This window comes from Triturus cristatus, chromosome 9, assembly GCF_964204655.1.
Source record: "Triturus cristatus chromosome 9, aTriCri1.1, whole genome shotgun sequence".
NCBI classification, from domain to species: domain Eukaryota; kingdom Metazoa; phylum Chordata; class Amphibia; order Caudata; family Salamandridae; genus Triturus; species Triturus cristatus.
Window position 1 is genome coordinate 1,057,041,855 of NC_140592.1, and position 19,535 is coordinate 1,057,061,389.

Below are 19,535 nucleotides of genomic sequence, written 5' to 3' on the forward strand. Positions count from 1 at the left end.
CGGCACCGAAAAATCAGTCGGCACCGAAAAATCAGTCGGCACCGAAAAATCAGTCGGCACCGAAAAATCAGTCGGCACCGAAAAATCAGTCGGCACCGAAAAATCAGTCGGCACCGAAAAATCAGTCGGCACCGAAAAATCAGTCGGCACCGAAAAATCAGTCGGCACCGAAAAATCAGTCGGCACCGAAAAATCAGTCGGCACCGAAAAATCAGTCGGCACCGAAAAATCAGTCGGCACCGAAAAATCAGTCGGCACCGAAAAATCAGTCGGCACCGAAAAATCAGTCGGCACCGAAAAATCAGTCGGCACCGAAAAATCAGTCGGCACCGAAAAATCAGTCGGCACCGAAAAATCAGTCGGCACCGAAAAATCAGTCGGCACCGAAAAATCAGTCGGCACCGAAAAATCAGTCGGCACCGAAAAATCAGTCGGCACCGAAAAATCAGTCGGCACCGAAAAATCAGTCGGCACCGAAAAATCAGTCGGCACCGAAAAATCAGTCGGCACCGAAAAATCAGTCGGCACCGAAAAATCAGTCGGCACCGAAAAATCAGTCGGCACACTGCGTCCCCGCCGAAACAAGCTCATAAAGACCCGAAGCGGACGTCACAGACACCACCTTCGGAGCCAGATGATCTTTTTCGACCAGATCCTACTCAGAAGCGGATCTACATCAATCCTAAAACGGGACATGTGACTGCCATCCCATATAAAAAGCGGAAGCTGGACACTACACCTCCCCCAGCTCCCATACGGAAAAAGGACTGTGCTACTTCACCACTTCGTCCTTCCTCTCCTGTTTTACCTCCTAACCCGTCCCCCCCTCCTCCTCCTGCTTCTCCTTTACCTTTACCTTTACCATCTCCCTATCATTCACCTCCTCCACAGGATGATAATGATGACTTAGGGGGAGGGGCGGACCCTGATTTATTTGATGATCCTGCTGACCCAAACGACCCTTTTACGTTCCCAGACCCAGCACCCATGGATGACTGGTCTTATCCTATACCTGACATGCCTGACCCCACTACCTACCCTTCCAAGCCCTCCCCTCCTGATGACCACCTAGGGTACGGCCAACTTATAAATAGGGCAGCAACATTCCACGGCGTTACAATGCACACAGACGCCATTGAAGAGGACTTCCTCCTTGATACCTTTGAGCAGTCACAAAAGACTGTCCACATACTGCCCATGATCAAAGGGGTTATAAAGCATGCTACTGAAGTCTTTAAGGACCCTGTTCGAGCTAGGGTGCTCAACCCACGCATCGAAAAAAAGTACCGACCAGCCCCGCAAGACCCTGCATACATTAAGGCCCAGCTCCCTTTAGACTCCCTAGTCGTATCAAATGCCAGGAAGCGCGCTAACTCTCAGACAACTGGAGAAACGCCTCCCCCAGACAAGGAGTCTAAGCTTTTAGAAGCCTCGGGCAAACGGGTCGCCGCGCAGGCGGCTAACCATTGGCGTATTGCCAATACCCAGGCCCTGTTAGCAAGGTATGATAGAGCGCATTATGACCAACTTGAGGACCTTATGCAGCATCTGCCTGAACCTTTTAAGTCCCAGGCCTCTGACCTCATCCAAGAAGGCAAATTAATATCTAATGCCTCCATTAAATGCGCCTTAGATGCAGCAGACACTGCTTCTAGAGCGGTCAATACTGGCGTCTTACTCAGACGACATGCCTGGCTCCGTATTTCCGGTTTTAAACCGGAGGTTCAAACCGCAATTCTTGCTCAACCTTTCAACCAAGAGCAGCTATTTGGCCCTGCAGTGGATACTGCATTAGAAAAAATGAAAAAGGATAATGAAACTGCCAAGTCTATGGGAGCACTGCAGTCTCAACAGAACCGGGGTTCCTTTCGTCGCTCCTTTTATAGAGGAGGCTCCAAAAACACATCAACTGAGACCACGTCCACCTTTAAAAATTCTGGACAAACATCCCCTAACAGAGGTTACTTCCGGGGAGGTTATAGGGGAAACAATAACAAAGGTCGAGGACGCGGCAATAACAACAACACCCGCACCTCACCAGCCACCAAACAGTGACTTGCCACCACTCCCCCCAGACCATTCCACTCCGGTCGGGGGACGACTCCAACAATTCCTGCCTGTCTGGACTTCCATCACCACAGACAGGTGGGTAAGACAAATTATCCAGTCTGGCTACTGCCTCGAACTCATACAATCCCCCCCAAACATACCGCCCAAACAACGTCCAATGTCCTCGCATCATCTCTCTCTCCTCAAACAAGAAGTTCAATCCCTGTTACAAAAACATGCGATAGAACCAGTTCCCCTTCAACATCAGGGAAAAGGGGTATATTCTCTATACTTCCTCATTCCCAAAAAGGACAAAACACTAAGGCCCATACTGGATCTCAGACTACTAAACCAGTATATACATTCGGATCATTTTCACATGACCACTCTCCAACAAGTCCTCCCACTTTTACAACAGGGAGACTTCCTCGCCACATTGGACCTCAAGGACGCATACTTTCACATCCCTATGCATCCCGCTCACAGAAAATATCTACGATTTGTGGTAGATGGGCAACACTATCAATTTACAGTTCTCCCATTCGGAGTAACAACAGCACCCAGAGTGTTCACCAAGTGCCTAGCAGTCGTGGCAGCGCATCTCAGAAGACAACAGATCCATGTCTTCCCCTATCTGGACGATTGGCTCATAAAAGCCAATACATACCAAAAATGCGTTCTCCACACTCATCGCACGATTCAAACTCTCCACGATTTGGGATTCACTATCAACTACCCCAAATCCCACCTACAACCTTCCCACTTACATCAGTATCTAGGAGCAACCATAGATACATCCAAAGCCATTGCCTATCCCAGCACAGCCAGGATAGCCAGTATACAAAATCTCATCTCTCAATTTCAAACTCATCCATCTCTTCCAGCAAGAGTGTTCATGCAGCTCCTAGGCATGATGGCGTCCTGCATCTCCATAGTCCCACACGCACGACTTCAAATGCGTCCCTTACAAGAATGCTTAGCACAACAGTGGAACCAAGCTCACGGACAACTTACCGATCTGGTGTTGGTGGACAGTCGCTCACTTCGATCACTGAAATGGTGGAACACCATCAACCTGTCCAAAGGGAGACCGTTCTTAGAGCCTCTTCCACAAGTTGTGCTAACTACAGACGCATCTCTCACGGGGTGGGGAGCCCACCTCCTTCACCATACCACTCAGGGCAGATGGACCAGTCAACAGAAACTGCTCCACATCAACCACCTGGAACTCTTAGCAGTGTTCCTAGCACTAAAATCCTTTCAAATTCACCTAAAGAACAAAACTGTCCTCATACGCACAGACAACATGACGACAATGTATTATATACAGAAACAGGGAGGGACACACTCTCTCCAACTGTCCCAACTGGCACAGCAAATCTGGAGATGGGCAATTCCCCAAAACATCTACCTGTTAGCAGAACATCTCCCAGGGATCCACAACCAAGTGGCCGACCTCCTAAGTCGCCACACACAACAGATCCACGAATGGGAACTACACCCCAAGGTTCTACTCCCCTTCTTCCAGAAGTGGGGACAACCAGACATAGACCTGTTCGCCACTCCCGAAAACACAAAATGCCCAACCTTCGCCGCCAGGTTTCCACACCCACAGTCGAAGGGCAATGCCCTATGGATGAACTGGTCAGGCAGATTTGCGTACGCCTTTCCGCCTCTCCCACTAGTTCCATTTGTGGTACGCAAACTGAAACAACAGTCACTAACACTAATACTAGTGGCTCCCACTTGGGCACGTCAACCGTGGTTCACCACACTTCTGGAACTATCTTTAGTTCCACATCAAAAGCTACGCCTCTCCCCGGATCTGTTAACCCAGAACCATGGAGAAATCAGACACCCAGATCCTCAAACACTGAACCTAGCGATCTGGCTCCTGAGGTCTTAGAGTTCGGTTACCTCAATCTCCCTCCAGACTGTATGAATATCATAAAAGAAGCCAGACGCCCTACTACTAGAGCGTGTTATGCCGCTAAATGGAAACGATTTGCCATCTACTGCGCTAATAATGACATACATCCATTGGATGCTTCCATCCAAAACATCATTTGCTATCTACTACACTTGCAAAGATGCAATCTAGCGTATTCCTCTATACGATTACACCTAGCAGCCTTGGCAGCCTACTTGCAAAATAGGCAACACCTGTCCCTTTTTAAGGTACCAGCCATCAAAGCGTTTATGGAAGGTCTCAAAAGGATTCTTCCCCCAAGATTGCCACCTGCCCCAGTGTGGAATCTCAATGTGGTCCTAACAAGACTCATGGGCCCCCCATTTGAACCTATGCACAAATGTGAATTGCAATTCCTAACATGGAAGGTAGCCTTCCTTATCGCAATCACTTCCCTGCGCAGAGTAAGTGAAATACAAGCCCTTACACTTGAAGAACCTTTCTTACAACTACACCGTAACAAAGTGGTTCTTAGGACAAACCCTAAATTTCTTCCAAAAGTGATTTCCCCTTTCCACCTTAACCAATCAGTAGAATTACCGGTCTTTTTCCCAAATCCAGACTCGGTAGCTGAAAGGGCCCTACATACCTTAGATGTTAAAAGAGCATTGCTTTATTACATCGACAGAACAAAACCTTTTCGAAAGACAAAACAACTATTTGTTGCTTTCGCGCCACCACACAAAGGCAACCCAATCTCCAAATCAGGGATAGCCAGGTGGATAGTTAAATGCATCCAAATATGCTACCTCAAGGCTAAACGTACACTCACAGTTCCCCCTAGGGCGCACTCCACGCGTAAAATAGGGGCTTCTATGGCCTTCTTAGGCAATATTCCCTTAGAAGACATTTGCAAGGCAGCCACATGGTCTACCACGCATACCTTCACTAAACACTATTGTGTTGACGTGCAGGCCAAACAACAGGCCTCCGTGGGCCAGGCTGTCCTAAAAACTTTATTTCAAACTGCTGCAACGGATACAGGCGACCACCGCTAAGGGGAGCACTGCTGTATAATCTATCCTCAGTGTGTGATCTGCAGCTCATATGCCTCGAACGGAATATGCTACTTACCAGTATGCATCTGTTCTTGGCATGTAGAGCTGCAGAGTCACACACGCCCGCCCGCCTCCCCGGGACCTGTATCTGTTCCAGCATCCGTCTTACTTAGACATTACACATGGACATCCTTTCTTTCTTTTCTATATACTCCATCTTTTCCCAACATGGCGAAAAACAATCTGCCGATGGAGTGGATGCCCATGCGCACTGTTGTCCAGGGGAGGAGTCACCAACCTCGTGACCAAAGGCTTCTCCGAAGACAACAACAACCTGCAATCATCCGAGCCCAACACCAGATGGCGATCTTATCCTCAGTGTGTGACTCTGCAGCTCTACATGCCAAGAACAGATGCATACTGGTAAGTAGCATATTCCTTCCATGTCATTGGCTTCAAACCCTCCCTTTGCAAATGGTTGTGTGAGTATCCCCCATTTCAGCCTCGGTTGTTTCCCTCCAAATGCTAGTCTGATAAGCTGTGTTTTTAAGGCCTTGAAGAAATGGCGACCCCATGAGTGAGGGATATTAAGGAATGATGAAGAAATGTTGGTAAAACTATCATTTTCATTAGAGACTCTGCCCGCCAACAAAAGGGGAAGGCAGACCCAGCATGTGATGCTATCTGTTACTGTGTCCAAGGCTGTACCATAGTTTGCCCGTAGCAGTTCATCCTCGTCTCTAGTAACTGTCATTCCCAGGTTCTACGAGTTCCGACTCACACCACACCAGCGGGTAGTGCAGGGTGTTTCGCAGAGTGGCAGGGGTAAGATCTGAGATTTCTTCCAGTTAATGTGGATAACCTACAGGCCTCCAAAGTGGACAAATTCACACAGGATGCTATTAGGCTATCTCGTGTCTCTCTAACATACAATGTGATGTCATCCACATATAACGACACCAAGTGCCTAGTAGTGTAGCAGATGGCATAGTTTTGATGTCTTAATTTGGCCTTGAGTGGCTCCACTGCCATTGCAAACTGCCAGTGCGAACAGCAGGGCGACAAAGGGCTTGGTTGGCTGCTTGGTGCCACGCAAAAAAGAGAATAAAGGAGAGTTGGTCCCATTTTTTGCACCTTTGCTGCTGGTCGCCAATACAGGAAAGGGAGGAGGGGGGGAAACCATATGCCAGAGCACCCTCATTAGATAGTCCCACTCGAGAGAATCTAACGCCTTAGTGGCATCGAGGAGTACTGCTACCGCGGCCAGCTCAGAGGTCTGTCTTGTAGCAGCGAAGAGCGTGTGCGCAAGTTATGCGATGTGGTGCGCCCTAATTAAAAAACAGATTGGTCAGGACTGACTAGGAAGTCTATCCGCAGACTCAATCGCTAATATCTTCGAGTATTTTGGCATTACATTTGATGCGCGATAGGATTCCCATTTTTCTACTGGTTGCCAGGCTTATGGGGGGGGATATGATCATTGCTTCCCTCATCGAGGGTGGGAGAAGGCCCGATTCCCTCACCCTCTAAATAGTCTTGAGAATAGGGACAACGGGACCAATATCAGCTGGCAGTTCATCTGGACCAGTAGCCCTGCTGAATTGCAAAAGCATTATGGCCTCTGATTTAATTTTCTTCTGTCTGCCGAGAGGAACTCCGTCTGCACGTCGTTCAGCCAGTCCAGCGCCACATCTCCCAGATATATCTACGTTGTGTGTCCTGCAAAATGAGTAAAGAGTAGGAGGCGGAAAAAGTATCGAGTATTTCAGATGTGTCCCTGACCAGGGTGAGAAACAAGAGGGTGTGCAGTTCCTATGGGTGGGGAGGGGAAGACAGGTCTTTTCTAAAAAGTGCCTCACACACCCCAAAGGATGTCATGCTTCATCATTGAGCCTGCTCCTCGTCTGGCCGATGCTGCAATGCCTGACGGGCACCCGCGAAGGGGCTCTTTAGCAGATGACTTTCAGAACCCTTTCCATTTTGAGGAGGAGTTCAGTTCTATGAGAGGTCGAGTCTTCAAGAGTTTAGATGCTGTGTTCCGCCTCCCCCATGCAGCCATCCTGCTTCTCCAGCTTTTGTGTTGTGGAGTCCATACAGGATCACATTGAGTCCATATTGGAATCCATGGAGGTAAGGCTATGTTGCATTGCTACAAGAAGTGTCTTCATATCCGTGGTGTCAGTCTGCACCTCAGGCTGCAAGTCTTAAGGCATATTTTGGTCAGCACTGCTTCCCTGCACGAGGGTGGTTTGCGGGTATCAAATTGGAGTTTTGTCTGCCTGCCCTCAGTCTTGTCCATAGCATTAGTTATGGCAGTGCTGTCATTTGGAATCCGCAATGTGGAATCAGCAAATGGGCAAATTTAGCCACCCAGAATTCGAGTAGAGGTCCGGGAGGCGCACGGCCCCACTTCACCTCCCCAGGTTTGTATGGAGTGTTAGAGCAGACCAAAAGCTTTCCGGGCAGCAGAAAAAGATGGCACACAAATTAGGAGCAGCAAAGGAAACTACTAGGTGGTGCAGCGTATCGTCCGGTCTGCAACATGCACTGGCAGTCATGCGTAGTATGCCAGCAAGCGGTCGTGCAGCAGTGACAGTGGGGGGGGTCAAATCTCCTGGGTCCCCGGGCAGCCCAGGCACGGCGACTCCACGCCAAGCGAGGCAGCCAGGACCGCACTGTGCGGTTGGCAAGATCAAAACCAATGAAGGGCAGCCGAGTAGCAGTGCGGGCCATAGATCACGGACCAATCTATGAACAGGCTACTTCTGGGCTCTCCTCCAGCTGCTGCGTGCAGTTCCCCCACTCCACAGCGAAACTGGGATGCCTTCTCAGCGGAGAGTGGCCCAGCCAACAGACTGCATTGCCCTTGCCACTGCTTGCCCAGCCGCAGACCCCCCCATTCACCTCAGCGCGATGAAGGGAGCCGGCTTGGTCTCCATCATGGCTTCCATTTTGAAGCGCAGTCCTCCTTCCGCGGGTTGCCTATTTGTCTTCGGTTTGGGCCTCGCCGGTTTGCTGGCGCTCAAAATAGGCACCATGCCTAAGCAATGTCATGCTGGCTTTAAAGTGGCAAGTCATAGCCATCTGGGACAGGTTTTTGCCGGTTGATGACCCCTAACCGCAGGAGCCTCACACAGGTGCGGCCATCTTGCTCTCTGGCGCCCGTAGTTGCATTTTATACTTGCGTGATACAATTACAATTAGCATGGACAGCCTCATTCTAACACTCTTAGACTCCTGACCTGCCTGCGGGAAAACAATTTAACAAAGGAGTGGATGCCCATGGGCATGATCAGAGAGAGGAGTCACTTGGTCTTGTGACTCGAAAAACTTCTTTGAAGAAAAACTTGCACAGCTCCAGACCCAACGCTACATGGTAGGGGTATGCAGAACATGTGAATCTGCAGCTTTACATGCCACGAACAGATGCTTATAGGGAAAGTAACAGAATCCTCTCTTGACACTAACATGTGTTAGTGACGCTGTCCAGAGTTATTTCAGACGGTTTCCTATTTTAATGTTACCCAAATCTATACCATTCATTGTGCCAGCCTTTGAAAAAGTTAGTTATTCTTCTCTGCCACATAAGCTGATGCCTTTGCAGTTCTGACCTTAAGACATTGAACGGTTAGAAAATATGCCCTCTCAGTTCTTGCCTTCAGGCTGCTTTTAGATATCTGTTTGCAAAAGACATCTTATGGACTGTACCAAAAACCTGTGGTGGGCTTAGATCCACCCCTTGATTGCCATTAGTTGGCTTTCGTATTACTCACATTTGCTTGCTCCTTATTTCCTTTTTGAGGATTTGTCCAACCCCCAAAGACCCACCCACCCCAGAGCTTCTTTAGCTTCCTTTTGATTAAATGTCATATCCTTCCACTGTTCATATTTAGGAAAATGCTTTTTTTTCTTTCAGCACTGCATGAAAGTGCATGTGTTCTTGCTCTCACCCTTGCGTTATGTCCCCCTGCAGCCTCCCCCTATCAAATCCTCACCCCTGCACGCTCCTTTCAGGCTCTTTGTTCTTCCTTGCCCCATACCCCAGCTTATTTGTAGTTCCCTCCACTTGGTGTTTTTTTTGTTAATTTGTGTTCTCTTTTTGACATTCCAGGTTCCTCTGTTGCTCCCCAGTTCATTTTTATTTGCTCCATCACATCTCCAAGTCTAACTTGCCCCAACATCCCCACCCCAACCTTATCCTCTGTTGCCCCGCCTCTTCCCCTAACTGCCCAATTTGTTTAACAAACTTATTGTTGCTTTTTGGAAGAAGGTCTTTTGTGCTAGTAAATATTTTTTTTAATGCATCACTCAAAGTGGCATCCACAATCTTGCAACATAAAACTATTAATAAAATGGTGCCCTCTTCAGCCTGCACAAGTGTACCTCGTGACACATGCCAGCAGCATTGTGACATATACTTGTTCATGCCTGCATCATTGCAGCTTTTTTTTCCTTGATGTGACACATCTGCAAAAAGCAAAGGCAGTAGGTCAAAAAGACAAAACCTATTGGCTTTGCTAATATTTTTCTATGAGGTATTTAGAAGTCGCCCATAGTTTAGTCCTTTGTAGTAAATGTGACGGAATGAAAGTTGACCCGTTTATCTGCCCACAAAAATAAAAACATGGGACTAAACTTTCTTTTCTTCCTGAATGCAAACATGCAATGTGAATTCGTGTTTTCCTTGTCATATGCAATATCTTTGTTTGCTTTCCTCCGCGACTCTGCCCAAACCTGTAATCTAAAAATATCTCTAAGTTAATATAGTGAGCCTAATTCACTCTGGTGGTGTTAAAAGTGCTGCACTGTTCAATTTGTAGGATTTTCATGCTTGTGTGTGGTAGTAATTTGTTTCACATGTTTTTATTAAATTCATAAACACTTCCATTAGCTTCTCAGGCTAAGCATGCACAGCGTTCCCATATTTTATCTACTAAAAGGAACCGTGCAATATTTACTGACTGTTGTAGTTTCGGGAATTTTTTTAATGCAATTTCATTTTTGTACAATAAAACTTTTCCCATTGACTCAACTCCTTGCTACACACACTGCTATTATAGAAACCATTGTAGATGTGAACACACATGTTCGAGGCATATGAGCTGCAGATTGTACACTTAGCATAGGTCGCCATCTGGTGTTGGGCCCGGATGTTTGCAGTTTGTTTTTCTTCTTGGACAGTCTTTGGAAGTCACGAGTTTGGTGACTCCTCCTTCGGTCCGTACTGCGCATGGGCTTCGGCTCCATCCTCAGATTGTTTTTTTCCGCCATCGGGCTCGGATGTGATACTTCGTGCTCCGGCTTCGAACTTCTACGGTTCCAGCCTCGACGGAAAATCCTCGATTCTTCGAGTTCCTTCATCATCTTCATCTCTCGAAGCGGCACTTTTCTCCATCCCGTACATCGACACCGGCCTTCGGGCCCTCCGCGACTCCGGTCCCGGCCGATGGAAAGGACTCCGTTCAAAAAGTGCCCAAAATGTGGGTCTAAATTTCCCCACACCGACCTCCATCAGGTGTGTAACCTTTGCCTCTCTCCGGAACACGAGGCTAGAGACTGCCCCGCCTGCAAGTCTTTTCGATCGAAGAAGACCATCCGAGATCGAAGAGCTCGACGCACCATGGCGCACTCATCCTCGGCAGCTCCACCGGACATCTTCGGAGACGACGCCGAAGCTTCGGGGCAAACACACACCGAGCAGGAGGAAGACGTCGTCAGCGCTTCCGAGGCCGACGACTCCGACGTGGAGGACGTTACACCAGCGCAGCGGGCCGTGAGTACTATGCCCCCTCCCACCCCCGCGCCGAAAACCAAAGAGACTCCGGTTACTCCCTCGCCTGCCGGCCTGGGCAAAACCAAAACTTCGATCACCCCACCTTCGGGACCGGTGTCGAAGCACCCAAAGTCTCATGGCAGCTCGGGATCGAGCCAGCCGACACCCGGTGCCGAAAAACAGCATCCGGCACCGAAGACTGCAAAATCCAGCTCGACTCCGAAACCACCGGTGCCGAAGCCTGGACACTCGGTGCCGACGAAACACAAACACAAATCTGTCGGCACCGACGCTCCGGCGCCGAAACATCATTCGACGCCGAAACACCCGGAGACCTCAAAAAAGCATGGCGCACACAGACCATCGAAACCCCCGGTTCCGAAATCACCGGTGCCGACAGACGACTCGACACCTTTGGCTCTGTTTACACCAGACCCTTTACAAAAGACTTTGTCCAAAGATCCAAAGACTGGGCTTTTGACTTTAACTACCAAGAAAAGACGCCTTGATGCTCCGGCTCCTCCTCCTCCACCCAAAAGGAAGGACTCTGCTACTTCTCCCCTCAGAGTGCCCTCCCCACCACCGCCTCCCCTACCCACACCTCCTCCACCGCCTCCACCTCACAGGTCTCCGCCACCTTTACCTCACTACGATCCGGCCCCATCCCCAGATCCAGATGATGGGGATCCGGACAATTACCCGGCGGACCCCCCAATGGATCCCACTCCACCAGGGACCCCAGATCCATGGGAGGATTACAATAACCCTGATATACCCAATGTACCTCAGGACGACCTATACCCATCAAGGCCGTCTCCTCCAGAGGACTCCTTAGGGTTTCATCATTTAGTGCAGAGAGCAGCACACTACCATGGGGTGGACATGCACAGTGAACCAGTAGAAGAAGACTTCCTACTGGATACATTTGATATACAAGACAAATCTACTTCCATTTTACCCATGCTTAAGGGTGTCACCAAGCACGCTACAGAGGTGTTCAAAGACCCTGTCAGAGCCAGAGTACTGAACCCTAGAATAGAGAAGAAGTACAAGGCGGCACCCACAGACCCTGCTTACATCAAGGGCCCTGCTCCCCTAGATTCCCTAGTTGTCTCCACAGCTAGAAAGCGGGCTAACTCCCAATCCTCAGGAGATGCCCCACCGCCAGTCAAAGAATCTAAACTTCTGGACGCGTCTGGTAAACGCACCGCCTCCCAAGCTGCAAACATGTGGCGCATTGCAAACACACAAGCACTGCTTGCGCGATATGATAGAGCACACTATGACGAACTAGAGGCTCTTATGCAGCACCTTCCAGAAAAATACAAGCACAAGGCTCATGACCTTATACAGGAGGGTAAACTAATCACAAACACCTCCATTAAGTGTGCCCTCGATGCAGCCGACACTGCTTCTAGGGCCATAAATACCAGTGTCCTGCTTCGCCGCCACGCCTGGCTCAGGATCTCAGGGTTCAAACCAGAAGTCCAGGCATCCATACTCAATCACCCCTTTGACCAGGAAACACTCTTTGGGCCAAAGGTAGACGAAGCGCTCGAAAAGATGAAGAAAGACACAGACACAGCAAAGTCTATGGGGGCACTCCAAACACAAGCCTCCAAACGTTCCTTTCGACGCTCGTCCTTTCGTGGCACAGGTAGAGGCTCCTCCACCGATAACGCCTCTTCCTCCTACAAGTCCCCTCCTCAAAATACCTTTTCAAAGGGCTATCGGAGAGGTGGTTACAGGGATAACAACAATAAGGGCAGGGGCAAAACCAACAACACCCGTTCTGCCACCCCCCCCCGCACAATGACTCCCCTCCGCTCCCCCCAGACCATTCCACTCCGGTCGGGGGCAGACTACAAAACTTTATCCACGTATGGGAGTCCATAACATCGGACAAATGGGTGACCCAAATTATTCGGTCAGGGTACTGTCTAGAGCTAACATCTACCCCACCCAATATCCCACCAAGGCACCGTCCAATGTCTCAAGAACATTCCACACTGCTCAAACAAGAGGTACTTTCACTCCTGCAAAAACATGCTATAGAGCAGGTCCCCGTCAACCAACGAAATCTAGGGGTCTACTCTCTATATTTCTTAATACCAAAGAGAGACGAGACCCTCAGACCCATTCTGGACCTCCGGCCTCTAAATGCCTACATACACTCAGACCATTTTCACATGGTCACTCTACAACAAGTCCTCCCACTCCTCTGCCAGGGAGACTTTCTCACAACCTTGGATCTGAAAGACGCATACTTTCACATTCCAATACACCCCTCTCACAGGAAATACCTCAGGTTCGTGGTGGACGGGCAACATTACTAATTCACGGTTCTCCCCTTCGGGGTCACCACCGCACCACGGGTGTTTACCAAATGCCTAGCAGTAGTAGCAGCACACCTCAGACGTCAACATATTCACGTCTTCCCTTACCTAGACGACTGGCTAATAAAAGCCGCGTCCTACGACCAATGTGTGCAGCATACAAACAGCACCATCCAACTGCTCCACCAGCTAGGCTTCACGGTGAACTACCAAAAGTCCCACCTCATACCATCTCACACAAAGCAATACCTCGGGGCCACTATAGACACCTCCAAGGGTATTGCCTATCCAAACTCAGCCAGAATCACAAGCATTCAAGCCTTACGCAAAACATTCCTTCCTCAGCACTCTCTTCCAGCAAGAGTGTTTATGAAGCTCATAGGAATGATGGCGTCTTGCATTTTCATAGTGCCCCATGCAAGACTCCACATGCGTCCACTTCAAGAGTGCCTAGCACAACAGTGGAACCAGGCCCAGGGTCAGCTGACGGATCTGGTGTTGGTGGACGGCCGCACACATCACTCTCTGCAGTGGTGGAACACCACAAACCTTTCCAAAGGGCGGCCGTTCCTGGACCCGGTTCCTCAAGTGACTCTAACAGCGGACGCATCGCTCTCCGGCTGGGGAGCGCACCTTCTACACCTCACCATGCAAGGTCTATGGACGCCACAGCAAAAATCGCTCCACATCAACCATCTGGAGCTCTTGGCGATCTTTCTAGCCCTAAAATCTTTCCAAAAACAGATTTCGGGCAAAGCAGTCCTCATTCGCACAGACAATATGACTGCAATGTATTATATCCAAAAACAGGGGGGGACACACTCTCCCCAGCTCTCCCGCTTAGCCCAGAGCATATGGAGATGGGCAATTCCTCAAAACATCTTTCTCCTGGCACAGCACGTTCCAGGCGTACAAAACACCATGGCAGATCTGCTCAGCAGACAAACGCAACAAATACACGAATGGGAACTGCATCCACAAGTTCTTCACCCATTCTTCCAACAGTGGGGGCATCCTCAGATAGACCTCTTCGCCACCCACGAAAACAAAAAATGCCCAAGCTTCGCCGCCAGATACCCACACCCATTGTCCAAGGGCAATGCGATATGGATGAACTGGTCAGGCAGATTTGCATACGCCTTTCCACCTCTCCCACTAATTCCATTAGTGGTCAGGAAGCTACAACAGCACTCACTCACACTCATTCTGGTAGCTCCGACGTGGGCCAGGCAGCCGTGGTACACCACGCTACTACAACTGTCAGTGGTACCACATCAAAAACTGCATCTATCCCCATGCCTCCTAACCCAGAACCATGGAGAAATCAGGCACCCGGACCCAGCTCAGCTCAACCTGGCGATCTGGCTCCTGAAATCCTAGAATTCGGATACCTTAACCTTCCCCCTGATTGTATGAACATCATCATGGAAGCCAGACGTCCTACCACTAGAGCATGCTATGCCGCAAAGTGGAAAAGATTTGTAATTTACTGCCGTAACAATACAATCAACCCTCTAGATGCATCCATACAGCACATCATATGCTATCTACTCCATCTTCACAGGTGTAACCTGGCATATTCATCCATACGCCTACACCTAGCAGCGATCGCTGCTTATCTACAAAACAGGCAGCATTTATCACTCTTCAGAGTGCCCGCTATTAAAGCCTTCATGGAAGGCCTTAAACGAGTAATTCCTCCCAGGGCACCACCTTCCCCTGTATGGAATCTAAATTTAGTTCTTACACGACTAATGGGTCCGCCCTTCGAACCAATGCACAAATGTGAGCTACAGTTTCTCACCTGGAAAACAGCTTTCCTTGTAGCTATCACTTCCCTTAGAAGGGTTGGTGAAATACAAGCGTTCACCATACAGGAACCCTACATACAAATGCATCACAGCAAGGTCATACTTCGCACAAATCCGAAGTTTCTGCCCAAAGTCATTTCCCCCTTCCACCTCAATCAATCAGTGGAATTACCTGTCTTCTTCTCGCAACCCCAATCTGTTGCAGAAAGGGCCTTACACACACTTGATGTAAAAAGGGCGTTACTATACTACATACAAAGAACGCAACCCTTCAGGAAGACTAAACAATTGTTCGTTTCCTTCTCTCCACCACATAAAGGCAACCCCATTTCAAAATCAGGGATAGCTAGGTGGATTGTAAAATGCATACAAATTTGCTATCAAAAGGCAAAGAGAACATTATCTGTTCCCCCTAAAGCCCACTCTACAAGAAAGTTAGGGGCTTCTATGGCTTTTCTAGGGAATATACCCTTAGATGACATCTGCAAGGCAGCCACATGGTCTACACCGCACACCTTCACAAAACACTACTGTGTAGATGTGCATTCCAAGCAGCAAGCTAGGGTGGGCCAGGCTGTACTAAAGACACTTTTTCAAACAGCTGCAACGGATACCGGTGGTCGCCGCTAAGGTTGGGTACTGCTATATAATCTATGCTAAGTGTACAATCTGCAGCTCATATGCCTCGAACGGAATATGCTACTTACCAGTATGCATCTGTTCTTGGCATGTAGAGCTGCAGAGTTGTACACGCCCACCCGCCTCCCCGGCTACCTGTATCCGTTCCAGTACATCTTATTTAGATACAACACATGGGTTTCTCACTGTTATTACTACGCTCCATCATTTCCCTGTTGGCGAAAAAACAATCTGAGGATGGAGCCGAAGCCCATGCGCAGTACGGACCGAAGGAGGAGTCACCAAACTCGTGACTTCCAAAGACTGTCCAAGAAGAAAAACAAACTGCAAACATCCGGGCCCAACACCAGATGGCGACCTATGCTAAGTGTACAACTCTGCAGCTCTACATGCCAAGAACAGATGCATACTGGTAAGTAGCATATTCCTTCACATCACCAGTTGTTTCTATGAGCATGGTTGAGCCTTCTATAAATTTAGCAAGTGCATTTTAAAAGTAAAGACTGCTTCTCATTTCTATTACCCAGGGTTCACGGGGTGCACCCGCTGAACTCCATCTGCTGCACACTTCTTCTCAAATCCTGCTTATGAGTATGCACTGTGCAAGGTATGCACAAGTAACAGATTTTGTTTTCTATTGAACGTAATAAACATTTTGACTTTGCAAATGGTATCTAAGTTAGAAATGGTATCCAAGTTAGAAATGGGTATGTTAGTGTTATTGGAGTGCAAGTCAAACTTGCAGGTAAGGATTAAAGTTGAAATGTGCTGCAGTCCCAACTTAACAACTAAGAAAACCTCTCTACTGGAACTGAACAAAACTATACTGCCATTACTGATGTATCACATCTTTAGACTGTTTAAGAGCACTTAGAGTTTTAATGTAATAGAGATGTATGTAATTTGAGTTGTTTAATCACCAGTAATGTCCTTGCTAACACTGCAGTGGTTACTGTAGAAAACATAGTGGATTTGTAGGTCACTTGAAATATTTTAGATACCCAGAAAAAAGGTTTTGTAAAATAACAGCAATAACCTATCTGACTCATTAATCTTTTTATTATACCTATATCTTACTGTTTTTGTCCATTTGCCTTACTATGTTGTGTGATTTTGATTTCACAGCATTACTTGAGAAAAGGCGCTTGGAGTTTGCAGATCAACTTAACAAAATGGAGGCGAGGCCTAGGCGCCAGTCTCTGAAGGAAAAGGAGCAACCAGCGGCACAGCGGGAAGAACAGAGTGAAGAGCAGAACAAAGAGAACAAGGAACGCGAAGAGGGTAAGGTGGTTAAACTCGAGGAAGAGATGGATGTTCTAGAGGTGATGGAGGTAACAGGTAACCAGAGCAATGATCTAGAAAGGGAGGCAGCAAGAGAGGAAGAAAAGGAAGTGGGTCCAACTCATAGTGATGTAGAAAAGGAGCAAGAGGAGGTAGTGCATGAGGAGGAAGATCATAAATTGGAAGCTAGTGCTACAGTAGAAGAGGATGAAGTGGATATGCGTGAATGTGAGCAGCAGGAAGATAGTTACCAAGGTAGTTACCAGGAAAGTACACTTGTGTATGAGGAAAGTATGTTAGTGTATGAGGAAAGTGAGGAAGCAAGGGATGAAAACAATGAGTATTCAGCAGTTGATCAAAGCCTGACTGAAAATAACCATGATGATGACTTTGAAGCAGAGGCTAGGCAAGAAATAGACTATAGTATGGCAGAGTATGACACTCGGCCTGAAAATGAATCTGTTGCTGAAATGGAGAGAGATAATGATTATCCTGATAAGGAAACTGAATCTCCAGAGAAGCAGGAGAGGGAGCTTGAACCAGAATTCAAGCCTGAAGTAGAGAATCAACCTGAGATTGAGCCACAGCAGGAGGTTAAGGTTGAGGTTGAGCCTGAGCAGGAAGCTGCGCCTGAGCAGGAAACTGCGCCTGAGCAGGAAACTGCGCCTGAGCAGGAAACTGCGCCTGAGCAGGAGGCTGAGCCTGAGCAGGAGGCTGAGCCATTTCCTCATTCTATCCATACATTACACGAAACAGTGGATGAAGAAGCTGTTTTATCAGCATTTAAACTGGCTGAGATGCAGGTACAGGATATTCCATTACCACCTTTACCACATAAAAGTAAAGCTAGAAGCCGAAGTAGGGGTCGAACTAAAAACAAGATCAGGAAGACTAGAGGCCGTAGCAGTAGCAGCAGCAGCACTAGCAGTAGTGAGAGCAGTAGTAGTGAGAGCAGTTCTAGCACTGGTAGTAGTTCTAGTCGGAGCAGTTCTAGTAGCACTAGCACGAGTAGCGGCAGCAGTAGCAGAGGCAGCAGCAGCAGCACCAGTAGCAGTAGTGAGAGTAGAAGCCGTAGCAGAGGAAGAGGTGGCCATGCTAGGGACAGGAAGCGCAGAAGGAGTGCAGATAGGAAGCGAAGGGATGCCACAGGATTAGAAAGAAGTCACAAGTCTTCAAAAGTTAGTGGCCGAGATGTAAAAGGATCAAAGGACAAAAGTTCAAGGTCGGAAAGGACTACCAGGAAGAGATCTATGTCAGAAACTAGTCGACCAGGCAAGAGACCATCCAGAAGTGAAAGAGATCGCAAGTCAGACAGGAAAGACAAAAGACATTGACGGAAGAGACCCACTCGTTACACCAGAAGAGAGACTTTGAGGAATGAAAAGTATTCCTTTCCCAACTATGGAAAGAGGACACTGCCTTAACAGTTGCATGTTGTAAAATCGTTTTGGGAAAGCGGTGGCTGTTAAAAGTACCAGACATTCTTGTACTTTTTTCATAGTTTTGTAAAAGGTTATGTATCAAATTATGTAACGATCAAAAACTTGTAATAAAACAAAGGAAGGCATTTACATTCCTTTGTCTTGTTTTCTTTATTCTTAAACGACCGTAACCTTATTCTTTGTATTTTTAAAGACAGACTTTTTTCTGAAGTTTGTGATTGCTTCCAGTTCTGTAACATAGTTCCATGTAGAATAAATGTACATTTAATTATTATTTTTTAATTACCTTATTTTGTTTTGACAGTTTGAATGGTTTTTTTGGGTGGGAGGGGCTGAGAGGAGCAAGGTGTATGTATAAAGATTTTATTTTTCATAACGTTGTCCAGTGTAAATGTTTTCACTACCCAACTATTTTTGGTCCTATAAAAATCTAGTGGGTTCGCTTCAGTGGCCTAATTGCTTCAGTTCAGATGGCCCTTATTCTTGTTAAATCTTTCAGTGTATGAAGTTCATCCTGGAAAAATCATTTAAAAAAATGCACTGTTGGGAAAGTGGTTGGGAAACAAAAAATCTGTTCAAAATAAATGCAAGACATAAACAGAAGTGTTATGGTGGCAAAGTGTTTTATCAAAATTGTATTTGTTTTATAATTTTGTATGACTACTTTAGATTATACTGTTTTCCTGTTCTGTTCCTGTGCAAAATAAACATGGCTTTTTAGACAAAGGTGTAAGTGCATATTTATTTTCAAACCCACTATATTAGGATCCATAAGGCTAAGTTATATCCTATTTCAATGAAATGGTGTTCTAAAATGTTCTTTTGCCTAAATATGTCTAGTAATTCACAAGAAGAACCCATGATTCCAATCTGTCACATTTCCCCGGAGCACTGTTGTGTATGCTTATAAGAAATCTGTGTACTGCAAGTATTAACCAGGGTTTACACCTTCTACCCAGGATCTTTGACCAGATGAAAACCTGGAGAATGTAGTACAATGCAGTTTGAATTTGGGGTAGAGGGCAGTTCCTATGTTTAGAGTTAGGACCCATCCGAGGAATATCACAATATGCCTCAAAACCCAAAGCATCATCCTCACACAAAAGAGCAGTCTAGAAAGCTTATTGTTGGTGATTGTTAGTGATGCAGAACTGGGTAAAAAGAACTGTTCCTTTCCATCTGATAGACATCTAGCTGCAGATTCCTTACCCTTGAATTTTCCAGGCGTCAGACTAGA

At 47.4% G+C, this 19,535-nt stretch overlaps 1 protein-coding gene across 1 annotated transcript in view; it reads left to right on the plus strand.

Moving 5' to 3' along the window:
* The window catches only part of PNN (pinin, desmosome associated protein), a 126,300-nt gene extending 107,276 nt beyond the window's left edge, over nt 1–19,024 (plus strand). Inside the window, exon 9 of the mRNA XM_085626928.1 lies at nt 16,701–19,024. Within this exon, the coding sequence (XP_085483054.1) occupies nt 16,701–18,190 (1,490 nt within the window). The 3' untranslated portion in view covers nt 18,191–19,024. The remainder of the gene's footprint in view (nt 1–16,700) is intronic.
* The last annotated feature ends 511 nt before the right edge of the window (nt 19,025–19,535 follow it).